Here is a 14,468-nt window from a genome sequence, read left to right as displayed (position 1 = left end):
CCAAATAATACTGTTTTTTCTCAAAGCTATGCTCTTTGAGACTGTAGAGGCCTTTTACTGAAACTCTTGCTGTAGACCACTTTCTCATTTTTATTACAGAAATCTAAAAGCTATATAAGTATTCTTTCTATAACTTTGCTCAGGGTTCGAATTTTTGTTATGGGCTAGTGAAAATTATCAACTGAATTGCTATATTACATAAGGCACTAGCAAAATCGTCTATGAGGGCTAATGACTATTAAATGTTTATCAAACACTACCTTGTTGCATGAAGAAAGTAACATTGACATTCGTCTTTGTTTTGATCTCGCAGGATCTAGACTTCACCCTACAGCTGGTGTTCCTGGATGGAGAGGAGGCGTTCAAACACTGGAGTCCCACTGACTCCATCTATGGCGCCAGACATCTGGCCTCCAAGTGGAAGGAACAGCGACATCCACAAAATTCAAGTCTTTCCATGTTACATGCAGTAGTACGTATGATCAGATCAATTTTGGAATAGATAGACTTCTTTTTTCAAAAGGAGAGGAATGTATATTTGATGACTTCACAGCAAAAATGTTCTCAGAAAATCTGAGAGAAAATATCCAAGAAAAAAGATAGCTTTTTTTGCCATAACCTAATGATTTTTTTTTTTTTTTGCGAAACATTGATTTTCAATTTTTCGTTGTTATTGCAGAATGATCTTGTGTTTTTGGATTTAATAAACACAAAAAATACAAGATTTGCAAACAGCAGAAAATCTGAGAGAAAATATCAAAAGAAAAATGAGTTCTTTTCCATAACCTAATGATTTCTAACTATAATTTGTTGGATAATGTGATTTTTTGCAAAACATTGAATTTTCTTTTTTCTTTGTCCTTTCAGAATGATTTTGTTTTGCTGGATTTGATAGGCACAAAAGATACGAGATTTGCAAATATATTTCCAGAAACATCTAAATTATATCAAGATTTACATAAAATAGGTAAGTTCTGACATTTTTCATAAAATGTTAAGGATTTCCAATTCAGCTCAAACTGTTTACCTTTATTGCATGAAAATAATGATTGTATAACAGCACAACTGGTAATACAGTCCATTTAATATTATTAAGAAACTGTGAAGCACAGGCATGTCAGTTTTTCTAATGAGCTGTAAATTAGGCACTTTTCTTGATCCATTAGCAGCACTTTTTGGCACCTTCCTATGCCACTACTTATGCAAAGATTCTATTTTGCTTTTGAAAAAATATTAATTGGAATGGTAATAGTTTATTGTGAGAGAATGTCATAATTTTAAATAAAAGAAAAAAAAAAATTATTTTTAAAATGGCTATATGGCTTCAGGCATATGTTAATTAAGGACCACATAGATAATGATTCCACCTGATTGGGGGTTTTCTCGTTCCAACCAGTGCTCCACAACTGGTCAAAGGCTGTTTTATGTGCTTTTCTGTCTGGGAAAGTATATATAAAAGATACCTTGCTGCATTAGGAAAAATGTAGCAGGTTTCCTCTGATGACCAAGAGTCAGAATTACCAAATGTTTGACATCCAATAACTGATGATTAATTAATCAATGGGATCTACCGTATTTGACCGGAAATTAGCCCAGGGGGCCAAGACAACTCATTGTAAGCTTAGCATGGGGTGGGCTTATTCCCAGACAAGGGGCCAGTTTTATTGAAAAAAACACAAAAAAACTAATAATTAAAATAAATAATAATTAAATGAACTAGGAAGAAAATGAAAAACGTCCAGTAGCACATTTATTAATTAGTGTTCCATTTGTTATTAATAAATAATAGTTTATTAATTACAATTTTTTTTTTACTAGTATCTAATTATCAGAAACGCACCTTCTATGTTACAATTACTTACCAGTGCTGTTTATTTACATTCAAAATTTAATGCTGAGAAGACTTAAAACAACAAACTCAATAGTGTATACACACGTTTCTGACAGGCAGCCAGCTTACACTACAAAGAATTGTCTATCTAAGCCATTGTTCTTAGCCAATCAGAATAAGGTATTTGCCTAATTAGCATTAACTGCGGACACAGTGTGGTGGTAAAAATAGACATTGGTTTTAGTTCAGACTTGGGTTTGGGTACTTCAAAGAAATACTGCAGGCATGAAATTGAAAACAATGTTACACACTGTTACTGTTAGACTACTAAATCTCACTGGTGGTAAAATATTGTGTTACATTTGTGTGTTTAATTATTTGCAGGAGATATGACCTTTAAATGAACTTTGAGCAAACTTGCAGTTTTGTGTTATTTATAAGGTGACGAAGTTGGGGGTGGGCTTATTTACGAATGAGGGCCTAATTTCTTAAATGCTATCAAAATGGAGGGGGGCTTATTCAAAGACATGGGCTAATTTCCGGTCAAATACGGTAGTTAAACAAAACAAATCTTAACATAGATATTGAGAGAGGAAACCCACTGCTGCCACTACATGGGCTACTCTTTTCTGTTAACAGTAAGGGATTTTTTTATATACACCGTGTTAGAATAGTACATACCCCAGCTTCTGTTACACCATTTGTGGAACACTGGCTGAAACAAGAAATGCCCAATAGGCTCACTGATGGTGATTGATTCTAAATTGAATGTGTATCAGGTGAGCGCTTTACCACTGGCCTATGTCCTGCCCATAATTTAAAATAAAATGCATATCTTCAAATAAAGGGGCGGGACGTAGCCCAGTGGTAAAGTGATCGCTTGATGTGCAATCGGTCTGTGATTGATCCCGTTGGTGGGCCCATTGGACTATTTCTACAGAGTATGACAAACATTTTGAAAAGTCACTAGCCACAGGGCTAGTGGGTTTGTGAAAACCACTAGCCCACCAAGATAAAGCACTAGCCCAAATTCCTGATCAATTATAACTGGATTTTTATAAAAAAAATTGTAACATTACACATTTATGAGTATAACAGTAAAATAAAACAAACACTTAAATCATGTTGTAACTTTCAGTTTTTTGTCGTGTTGTATGTTTGGTTTTTTGTCAAGTGTGATCCATCGTCATTCGCGTTTTCGCGTTTGCCCTCCCCCAGGGGAAAAATAATTGAGCAAACTCATGGTTGATATCTAAACCCACTATCAAAATAATTAAATTTAAATGAGGGTACGACAGTGTGACACACGGTAATAGATGGTTCAGTGTATTCGGTAGTGGGTTATACATTTAGGGCCCTACTATTTATGTCGCCAGGAACGGTGATGCCAATTGCTCAAATACTGGGCATTATCCCGTGTCAGACCGATATCAAAAGAATATAACGGCGACATCTAATCCGTTGTTAATTGATGAACAAAAAAGGTATCATCTTGTATCGGCAGCTGTGACACATTATCCAGACCGATACACAAATAGGTCAAGCAGAGTCATTGCATGTGCGTTACCATTAAAGTAAATTGTTTTCCTGATTGCCGATAACCACATGTCAGCGAAGTGTAAAAATTAGAAAACAACAGGTAAATAAAACAAACACTGAAATTCAAAGCATGACCGGGTTTACTTGATTGAGATTAACCTGTCGTCGCAATTGGTGATTTCCAAGTTCTTAAGTGCGAGATTTCCAAGTTCATATGTGCGAGATTAACTACCACGTGACGTGTCCAACCAATCAAAACATGCATGTCATTAAACTTATTTCCTGTGCCAGAAACTTGAAAGGGAAAAGTAAATAATGCATGCTGTAACTGTGGCGATGTAGAGATAGCATGTTACTGCAGTTTGCAGACCTAGTTCAAGTGGATTATCATTATATACTGATTGCGTTGTTGATATTATTCGATGACAAACGTCACAATCAAATTTATTAAACGAAATTTCAGCCGAGAGAAAAACAAAAAACCACAATAAACCCACGATCGAGCGATAAGGAGGGGTGTGGAAACCACTAGCCCTGCAGTTTTGCGGTTCTCACTAGCCCGAACTTAAAAACCACTAGCCACGGGCGTCGGGCTAGCGGATTTCTAGTTCCAACCAGTGCACACCATCAAAGTCTGTGGTATGTGCTATGCTGTCTGTAGGATGGTGCATATAAAAGATCCCTTGCTATTAATGGGTAAATGTAGTGGGTTTCCTCTAAGAATATACGTCAAAATTACCAAATATTTGACATCCAATAGCCAATGATCGATGTGCTCTAGTGGTATTTTTAAACAAACAAAAAAAACCCCAAAAACATGTTCAAGTAATAAATTGCACAGTTTGTTAATACATTTTTAGGATCTTCAGTTCATTAAAATATTTTCGGAAAGCTGTAAAACATTACTGTAAATGACAATATTTATCATTTCCTATTTATTTAATTTAACTATTTAATTTAACAAATGTTTTCTTTTTATGCCTGATTATATGTTTACAGAATCATGTTCATTATGACTTCCTATATAGTTAGTTAGCATGTGTTTTTTGTTTTATGTCTTATTTATGTCCATAGAATTGTAGTGGTCATGGTGGTGTGGCTGAAAAGTTCAGAACTAAATGATTTACATGTGGAACACACACACACACACACACACACACACAAACACACACAAACACATGTTTGGTTTATCACTGCACTGTCTCTGTTTACAGAAAAAGATCTTTTTAAAGAGAACCTGTTGTTGAGAAAAGCAGATTCCTATGAGAAGTACGTTCGAGAGAGAAAAGTTTTATTTCCCAACATGCCAACAGCCAGGCATGCAGGTGTCCAAGATGATCATTTGCCCTTTATGTATGAAGGTTGGTTTCTCTTTTATTATGTATATAAAAGTTAATTCCTCTTGGTATATACGTATGAAAGTTAGTTACTCTTTATAACATTGTAAAATACACAAAAATCAGTTTCTAATGTCCTGTCCATGACCTGTTTTATGTAATGACGTCCCATTTGATGTAATGATGTCAGTTTTTGAGTTTTATCGAAGAATAACATTCAATAACAGTAAATTGTATAATGACAACAAGTTTGTAATCATATATTACTAGTACCCTACCAGTCCAACTGGAGAAGACTATCGGTTTCAACTCTGTCTGTCTGTCTGTCTGTCCATCTGTCCCACTTTTAGTTTTCCAAATGTTTTCCCCACAACTCCTTGATATATTGAGCTGACATTTTGTGTATAGCTTTATCATGTAGTCTTACAGATCACGTTTGACTTTATGGCAATTTACCAATTTTTTTTACATAGTTATGGCCCTTGAACTTAGGAGATACGAAAATGTGTATATTGAGCTGAAATTTTATGTAGGCCTACAGTTTTATCATGTTCTGTTACAGATCAAATTTAACTGTCAAGTTTTACCTATTTTTGACATAGTTATGGCCCTTGAACTTAGGAGATTTGTTTTTAGAATTTATTTTTAGCAATGCCTCAACGTATTTTGAACTGAAATTTTGTGTGTAACTTTATCATATTCTGTTACAGATCAAGTATAATTTTCATGGCTATTTATTTTCACAGAGTTATGACCCTTGAATTTAGGAGATACGAACATTTGTTGAGGCCGTATGGGGATATGTATTGCTTTAGTGGTACTCTCAGAATGCTTGTTAAACTTGGTATAATTAATTTACATTTATTATCTTATTTCTTGTTGTATTTCTTTCTCTTTTTTACAGGTGTTCCAATATTGCATTTGATATCACTTCCTTTTCCATCAGTATGGCATGAAATAACAGACAATGGAGATTCACTGGATGCAAATACTATCGAAGATTTTAGTCGAATTTTCCGAACATTTGTCGCAGGGTATCTTCAAATCAGTGGGAATCACTCTGGTTGCAAAAAGTGAGCCTCTTTTCTGTGAAATCAAATAACTGTTGCTTCCCTTTGCATTAACTGTGATGTTATTACTTGGGGCAAATCCATGAAGTCTACTTCGAGAATTTGTTTGCGGGGTTAAAAACTAAAATTGTAATTATAATTCAGTTTTAACTGTATAATATCTGGTGTACATAGTCAGTGTATTTCTCCACAAAATAGCAGAATTATAAAGAGGAAGAAGAAAAATCCATCCCCATAGATTAATGTTTTTTGTTTTCACTGTGTGTTGTGCAAATACATCATGCTGTAAGTGAGGAGACAACAGTGAATAATAAGAAGCAATAAGGTCAAAGCAATATTTGAATGTATTCCTTATGTGTTTGTTTTTATTTGTTATTTTTATCAGCATTCAATGCAATGTATATATTTTTAATAATCAAGATGGCTTCTATATCATGCCATTCTTTGATTTAAGTTGGCAGTGATCCTGAATCTAGGTCACATACTATTGTACTGTTTGCCATACTTTTCAAGGTTTATCTCAGTTGCAAGATGTAACCATTGTCAGTGAAAAATTAGCCAATGATATTATGAGCCCTATTTCAGTTTGTTAATCTGAAAATTATTTATTTTTTAAAACGTCTAAAAAAATTTATTATATTTTATATTTTATTTATATAACAATAATAACATAAAAAACCCAGCATATAATAGTTGAATTTAGGTATACAACATTATCTATTACACCCAAGATATGAGTAAATTCAAACCCTACTGTGCATGTATTATAACCATTTAACTTAAAAATAGTGATATAACTGAAAACAAAATGTGTAGTTATAATAATTTGTATTTATATAGGATTTAGAATTGTTTAGCATTTACAACAGAATGCAGTGGTTATGCAATGAAACCAATTATTGTCACAGCAAAATGTGTATTACTATTGATGTGTTATATTTATCCTGGAGTTATATAACTGGTCACAATTATTTTTCCAGTGGTACAAATAAAAATGTGTTTACTTAAAACTTTTAAAATCAGTTGCATACAAAATGACTAGATTAGTGTTCTATTTCATTGATTTGTTAACACATTTAATCTGGCAAATCAACATAATTTAAAAATAATTTACTATTCTACTTATTGATACATGCATTAAATTTTAAATTCTGCCCACTATTTTTGTATTATTTGCTAAATCATCTTGTCACTTAAAATTGCCTGAACCAACATAACTGATATTTTATCAATCAAGAAGCACTGATTTAATTTATTTTAATCTTGTCTCTTCCAGAAACAACTCCAAGTCAGAATTATGATCAAGACATTAAGATGTTATTTCAACCATTAAAGGGACTATAATGAGTTTGTAGCTATTAAAATAGACAGTGGCTTATTGTACTCATGCCTGGATAATAAAAGCTCAGAAAGTTTGAATTATAAAGCATTGTATCATTAAATACATTTGATCCACTTATTTCACATTCTTTGTGTACACTGGTGGTTGGGAGGAGAAACAAATGGTTTTATATGGAATTTTTGTACATAAAATCCATACTGTTCACATATCTTCTAAATATTGTAATTTAAATACATTTATTCAGAAAGGCTACATTGGATGTGACTTAAAAGTTTGTTTTGTTTAACTACACCACAAGAGCACATTGATTTATTAATCATCGACTATTGGATGTCAAACATTTGATAATTCTGACATTGTATTTAGAGGAATTCCAGTACATTTTTCCATTAGCAGAAAGGAATCTTTTATATGTTCTTCTCACAGACAGGACAACTCATACCATTGCCTTTGATATACTGGTCATGGGATGCTGGTTTGGATGGGGGGAGGAAATGATCAAGGATGTGTTCACATGAGGGAATTCGATCCTTTAAGCCAAGCCCCTCAGACAAGTACTCTGCCAACTGAGCTTGATCCCATCCACATCGACTGAAAACATGTTACCATGGTTATAAACTCAGAATAGCCCCTTTGATGTATCACATTTCTCTTGTAAAACTAACATTTGTACAGTTAATAGTTATTATTGTAGTACTGCTTTTTCTGTAACAAACACAGATTCTCAAATTCAGTGTTCTCAGTTTGTTATATGATAGCTGCACAGTTTGTAATAAATTTATCTTTTGACTGGTTTTAGTATTTTCCAAATGATACTTGCCACTTTTTATTTGGAACTAACATAACTCTTAAACATGGGGATTCATGGGTTTAATTGTTGGTTTTTGGTATGTTTTTTTACTTGATATGTTTGTTTCTGCATATATTATTATTTACAATACATGTATATGCTTTCTAGTGTATAATATTAATATACAGTATTTTTCTGTTCATTAAACTTCTAAAATGTGGAGATAATGGGATTACTTATTTGGGTTTTTTAAAATAATTTTCTTACTGGTAAAAAAAAAAAATTGTGTTTGCATATTTTATTTAACAAAATATGTTTTGTAGTGTATTTATATATATTTAATATATACCAAGTTAGATTGAGAGTAGTATTTCTTTTAAGGTCATTAATTACTACATCTTTAATAGAATAGATGTATTTGCTTTTATTTGGTAATTTCTTGATTGTTTATATAAAGCCATTATACAGTGAAACTCTGCTATTGCGATCATCAGTGGGAAATACAAAAATTGGTCTTAATAATGGGGTGTTTCTAATACCGAATTACAAATTTTCAGAATAATGATTGCTTGGTAAATATTGATTGTGTATTTTATGTCCCACCCTCCTTCCCGGTTGTCATCAACAATGTCTCAACAGATACAATTAATAGGTTCTGATGGTGTATTGCTATTTATACTGACTGGCAAGAATAATTAAGTGTCAAACCTACTTCAGTTATTTTTTAGTATGGTCCCCATATTTTTCTTAATTATTATGCAATAGAGATTAACAACTCTCTGGATAAAAGATACCAATCTGATGTTTGATGGCATCCGCTGTAACATAACAAGGCAAATGCTGTGGTCGCATTTATGGGGTCAGAATATACTGAAAATGTACATTGGGTCTGCTGGTTGTAATCTAATAGTGGAGTGGTCTTTATACCATAGTATTTTAACTATAAAATGATACGGAAATATTCTGGTCTTTAAAATATTGGGCTTTATACTGGGGTGGTCTTAAAGCTAGATGGTCGTTAGGTGTACTTTCATTGTATAAATATATATGTTATTTTATCTAAAGCTTCAATTTACAGTTTTGATCATCAAAATATTAGTTTAACAGAAATTAAAACACATTGCACTGTTTTGTATGCAGTGTATTTTAAAAAAAATTCGTAAGGTATTCTGAAATCTCAAACTTATTGTGTGAATCAAAATATTTAATTTTAATATGACCTATTTTTTTCCAGACAGTCTTCAGAGGTTCCAATAGAAGAGGGTGCAGAGACATCGAATAAAATATTTGATTATCGTTTTAATAACTGGAATGAACAAGACACACAAAAAGGGAGCCGCGAGTACTTAAATGAATGGATTTAAGAGTTATTGTGGGTGGATGGGGACTGTGCTTGTTCTTTTGCTTTAAAACTTGTGGCACATTTACAGTGCTCCCACTGTGTCAGATAACTTGAGAATATGTACAGAAAAATTACACGTTGAATGTAAGGTCCCTATATTAAGGTTATTTCTGAAAAACTTATATAAAAACAAATGTCTGATTACCTTTCTCGAAAATAAATCAATAAATATTATATCATCTTGAAAAGACTGTTTTAACAAAATATTTGGTTAAATTCACATTTTAATATCCTGACATTCAATTATTCATCATTTTCTTACTCTATTCATCAGTTGAATAGTTTTTAAATGGCATTTTGTGCACTAATCTCATCTCTTATAGGCAGGTTGGTTCTTTTACTCCTCAGATCAGACCAGACCAAGTGTCATTAAATATATATAAACACATGAAATGCCCAGTTTAACATTTACTCTCGTACAATATTCTCCTCTGTATAGTGCTGTTCCAATAACTACACTGTATTGAGACCAGGAGTGTATTGCTATTTCTTCTGCCTCGCTATACGGTCACTGTAGTGTTGTGCTTGTCTTCCCCGTGTCCTTATTCTCGGTGTTGTACGTCTCTGCACCCTCTGAACCTGTTGTGTTGTGTTCTTGTCTTTATCTACTGATAAAAACTTTAGTGCTGTTGTCTTTAAGATATATGAAGTGAAAGACTAAATTTAATGTCATGGTGTAACTTGTTCGGGCCTGGTGCTTATAAATGTTTAGGGCTGAATTTACAAAGCTTGTTTATGCCTGCCTAACACACATGTAACTACATACATTTACAATGCTTAAACACCTGTGTTTGTAACTACATACATTTACAATGCTTAAACACCTGTGTTTGTAACTACATACATTTACAATGCTTAAACACCTGTTTGTAACTACATACATTTACAATGCTTAAACACCTGTGTTTGTAACTACATACATTTACAATGCTTAAACACCTGTGTTTGTAACTACATACATTTACAATGCTTAAAACACCTGTGTTTGTAACTACATACATTTACAATGCTTAAAACACCTGTGTTTGTAACTACATACATTTACAATGCTTAAACACCTGTGTTTGTAACTACATACATTTACAATGCTTAAAACACCTGCATGTAAGAAAAACAGGCATTGTAAATTCAGCCCATTGAGTCTAGACTCAAGACTCCATTATATAAGAACGAGGCCTGGTCCTATAGTTTAAGGCCTGCTTTCCATTAATGTTATTTCATGGAAATATGCATTTCCAGTTTTGTGCTTTCACAAATGAATCACTATACAAAATTTGATGTCGTTGAAGTGTACTTTTAAGTCGGTAGTAAACATTTTGTGTTATAACATCATACTGAAAACCTGTACGCAGAAAAATCGCTCATCGATGTTTTCAGAAATAAAATGCATACATGGAAAAGGTACTGTGGGTATGCACTACATTGATAAATCACATTAATGAAAAGGTGGGCCTAAAACTTTAGTCTGGATTTGGGGCTTTTTATAAAGCTACTGAGCCTGATTTCAGAGGTATGTATGTTTTGTTTCCTATAAAATGCATTTTCAGGACAACCAGAAACCCATTGAATTTTCCAAAACTAATAATTTAAGTAAAAGTTAATAAATATTCAAGGTTATGAAATCAGTAATATCAGAAAATAGTTTAGTGTCTAATAACTAAAGTCAGAAGCTTGTTAAAGTAAAGTAGCGACCATACAAATAACATACAGTATCCGTGGTCCCTGCAAATGCATTGAGTCTCAACTGTAGTTGTATAAGCCATGTTCCCCAAGTTTCAGATTGTGATGATAAGTACCAAATGTACACTATATTATGTTTGTAGCTATACATTTTCTTCTGAATATACTGTTACGATGTAATAAAAGGAATGTTAAATATTTTGTAAAAATTCCCACTAGTTTTTGTTTTTTAATTGGTAATTTTCTTTGGAACTGTAAAATATTTATGATGCATTATTACTTCAGATCCATATTGTTTTTTGTATGAGAGTAACACACTACATCAAAGTAAATTAATCATATTTTCTTCGTAAACACATTCCACTGTGTAGTATAGTTTTAATAAAATTGAATAATTTGAGATACAGGTATTAATATGCAGAGATTATTATCAGAGCCTCTGGCGAGCATAATACCTTATTTTTATTCCTAATATATGATATTGATGATACTGAAGCACACGAGGGTAATAATCTCTTTATCATATAATCTCAAACTCAAAAGACTTTTTTATAAAACTTTTTAATTAACTATATTCCTATCAGGCGTTACTCGATATTCAAATGACATGAATATGTAACGGTCTTTTTGAATAAAAATGACGTCGACCATAAATGACGTGATTTTGGATATTTTTACTTAAAATAAACATGATTTGTTTTTGTTTTCAGACAGCTGGGCAACTTTCAATGTAAAGTTGCTATTGAAATGTTTTTGTTTGTTGCCTATGAATGTGTAGGTCAATTATGGAGTGTCACCGTAGTGTGTTTGCTTAAATGTCAATAAACATAGTGTCATGACCCGATTAATTTAAATCTAATTTGCAGTTATCAAATTCTGAAAGTTTGTTATCTGAAAAATACTTCATACTTTGATTATACTGGATACGCTACCTATGATATGATTTCATTTACATATTGTATTGCTGATATTACTGTACTTAAATATTGGTGCCTTTTTCAAAATTAATTTATAATTTCTTTTGTACATTAAATTAGAAATATTATTTTCTTTAAAAAAGGTATTTCAGTATCAGTAAATGTATGCACCAATTTGACTAAAATGCAGTTATATTAGTGTTGATCCTTGAATGGTGTTTGTAAAGTTACATTTAAGTATACTTGTAATGAATTTTGGTAGCATTATTGTAGTGAAAATTAATTTGCAGATATATAATACACACACACATATACATTTACGTGTCTTGTGATTTACATATCTTGTGAACTTGATCACAGTGAACATCAACAATATTATGGATAAAATAGAGTACATTAATATCGTATGCTGGTTAATATTTCATTTGTAGTATCAACTTTAATCTGGATATCAATTATTTGTTTCATCATTATGTGCCTGTGATAATCACAGACGATATAAATATAATCTTGTCTGTGCAACCATTCTGTACTTATGCTCCATCTAGAATAGTACTTTGGTGGCATAGTGGATGTACTTTGGTGGCATAGTGGATAAACCATTGGTTCTAAATTCAGTACTGGGGATGTGTAAAATAAATAAAGTCTCATCAGGGACAATCAACCAACCATTAACTCCCGACACCTACTGACAACTGTGTGTGCCAGAACAGTGTGCTTGTGGTGGTGCACTAGAGCACATTAATTTATCATCGGCTGTTGGATATCAAACATTTGGTAATTCTGACACATAGTCAACAGGAAACCCGCTACATTTTTCCTGATGCTGCAAGGGATCTTTTATATACACTTTCTCACAGACAGGAAAGCACATACCATGGCTTTTGACCAGTTGTGGTGCACTGGTTGGAATGAGAAAAAATTCCAGTCAGTTGAATGGATCCACAGAGATAGTTCGATCCTGCAATGCAAGCACCTCAAGCAAAAACTCAACCGACTGAACTATATCCCTGCCCCTTGTGGATACAAGCCTGAAAGTGTGTATGTTTAAATCAGTGTGTCTATAGTTGTCTTTATATTATGAAAGCAGTACAAGATGACAAGTTTATTTTTCTTTATTTGTTAATAAACAGAGAAATGTTTCCAATATGTAACATGCAATATACCTCGAGCATGTATTTTAACAAGCATCCAATGAAAATGTTGCTATGACCTTTATTTGGAGAAGTATGTATGGCCAAGTGTAATTGGCAAACACAGCCTCTGTTGTGAAGACAAGGTGTTAATTTGTTTATATTGGCAACAGTCCGTAACATTTTTGCCAGAGTAACACTTTCTTTAACATTAAGCATGCTTATTGTATACATTGAAAAAGCTGGGTTTTTGTTTTTTTCTTATTTCTATATGTGGAGAGGGAAGGGAGAAGAAAATAAACCAATGGACAAATATTTTGCAACATCCAGTAAATAACATGAAGCATGTTGGTTGTGGCATTCTTGTTTAGCATATGGAATAAACATGCATTCCAATCCTTGTACAGTTGTTAATCTTGGTGCAGTGGGTGAACATTGTTGCTGTTTATTGATGAATTTGTTGTTTATGATTACATATACAGAAATGCTGTATATATCGAATAAAATTGTTTATTCCTTAAAATTAGTAAAAGATGATCTTGTTTGTTTTTTCAGTGTTGCAATTTGTTTTACACAACTCGTACTTGCATATGTGCTTGTACAGTTTGTTGTAAATGGTTGGTAAGCTTCAGTTTTGTAACTAGTACTGGCATTTCTTTGAATATTAGACCGGGAAAGTTTCCTTTTACTACTCAGTTTTTTTCATACTTTTATTAACATTTTCATTTTAGTTTATTAATTGGGCATTAACAAAATGGTACTGGTTTTAGTTTATTTATTGACAGATCTTAATATGTATAGTGTGCTATTTCACAGTGTTTTCATGAACTGAAATGACACTCAGGCTTCTTAGGTATCCTGGAATGTCTTTGAATTTTGTGATTTTAAAATCCAGGCCTGGAATGTTCAGAAAAAGGAATTAAATTTTTTTGTCATGGAAATTTAGGTAAAAACTTTTGTGGGTTTTTTTTTTTTTGCATCTTTATTTTTGTTGTTATTATAACCCGTCTAAATCCAGACAACAAACATTTATTGATTGAACATTTCACGTCCTGGAAAACCCTGCTTATTATGTTTGAAGCAAAGTTAATATTTTTGTGAGTAGGAGTGTGTGCCCCTCCCACCCCAACACACATGGGTGAGCAACTACCTGGCAGATGCAGATAGCTAGAGACATTAAACATGGGGCACGACCCTATCCAGTAGTCCTATACTGACAGGGGAATAGTGCATCTTTGCTATTTCATCTGTTATATCCTAAGCAAAAACATTAAAAAAATAAAAATAATATCCACATTTGTGGCCTATTAAAATGAAAAAAGTCTTAAGATTTTATTGTATATTGATAGTAAACCTGTGAAAAATTAATGCTATAGAACTACAGTTAAGTAAACTTTAGTTGCAAAGTTTGGTTTGCCAGTTTAGTG

At 32.6% G+C, this 14,468-nt stretch overlaps 1 protein-coding gene across 3 annotated transcripts in view; it reads left to right on the top strand.

Moving 5' to 3' along the window:
• The window catches only part of LOC121371380 (glutaminyl-peptide cyclotransferase-like), a 39,228-nt gene extending 25,234 nt beyond the window's left edge, over positions 1–13,994 (top strand). Inside the window, exons 4-8 of one of the 3 annotated variants that reach the window (XM_041497226.1) lie at positions 314–472; positions 868–967; positions 4,585–4,731; positions 5,612–5,780; positions 13,597–13,994. In XM_041497226.1, coding sequence (XP_041353160.1) covers positions 314–472; positions 868–967; positions 4,585–4,731; positions 5,612–5,780; positions 13,597–13,666 — 645 coding nt within the window. In that variant the 3' untranslated portion in view covers positions 13,667–13,994. Of the gene's footprint in view, positions 1–313; positions 473–867; positions 968–4,584; positions 4,732–5,611; positions 5,781–7,053; positions 10,125–13,596 lie in introns of those variants that run through there. The other 2 variants (XM_041497225.1, XM_041497227.1) reach the window with 2 other exon arrangements.
• The last annotated feature ends 474 nt before the right edge of the window (positions 13,995–14,468 follow it).

This window comes from Gigantopelta aegis, chromosome 4 (assembly GCF_016097555.1).
Source record: "Gigantopelta aegis isolate Gae_Host chromosome 4, Gae_host_genome, whole genome shotgun sequence".
NCBI lineage: Eukaryota > Metazoa > Mollusca > Gastropoda > Neomphalida > Peltospiridae > Gigantopelta > Gigantopelta aegis.
The sequence above is the reverse complement of the archived record's forward strand: the minus strand, read 5'-3'. Positions and strand labels throughout refer to the sequence as shown.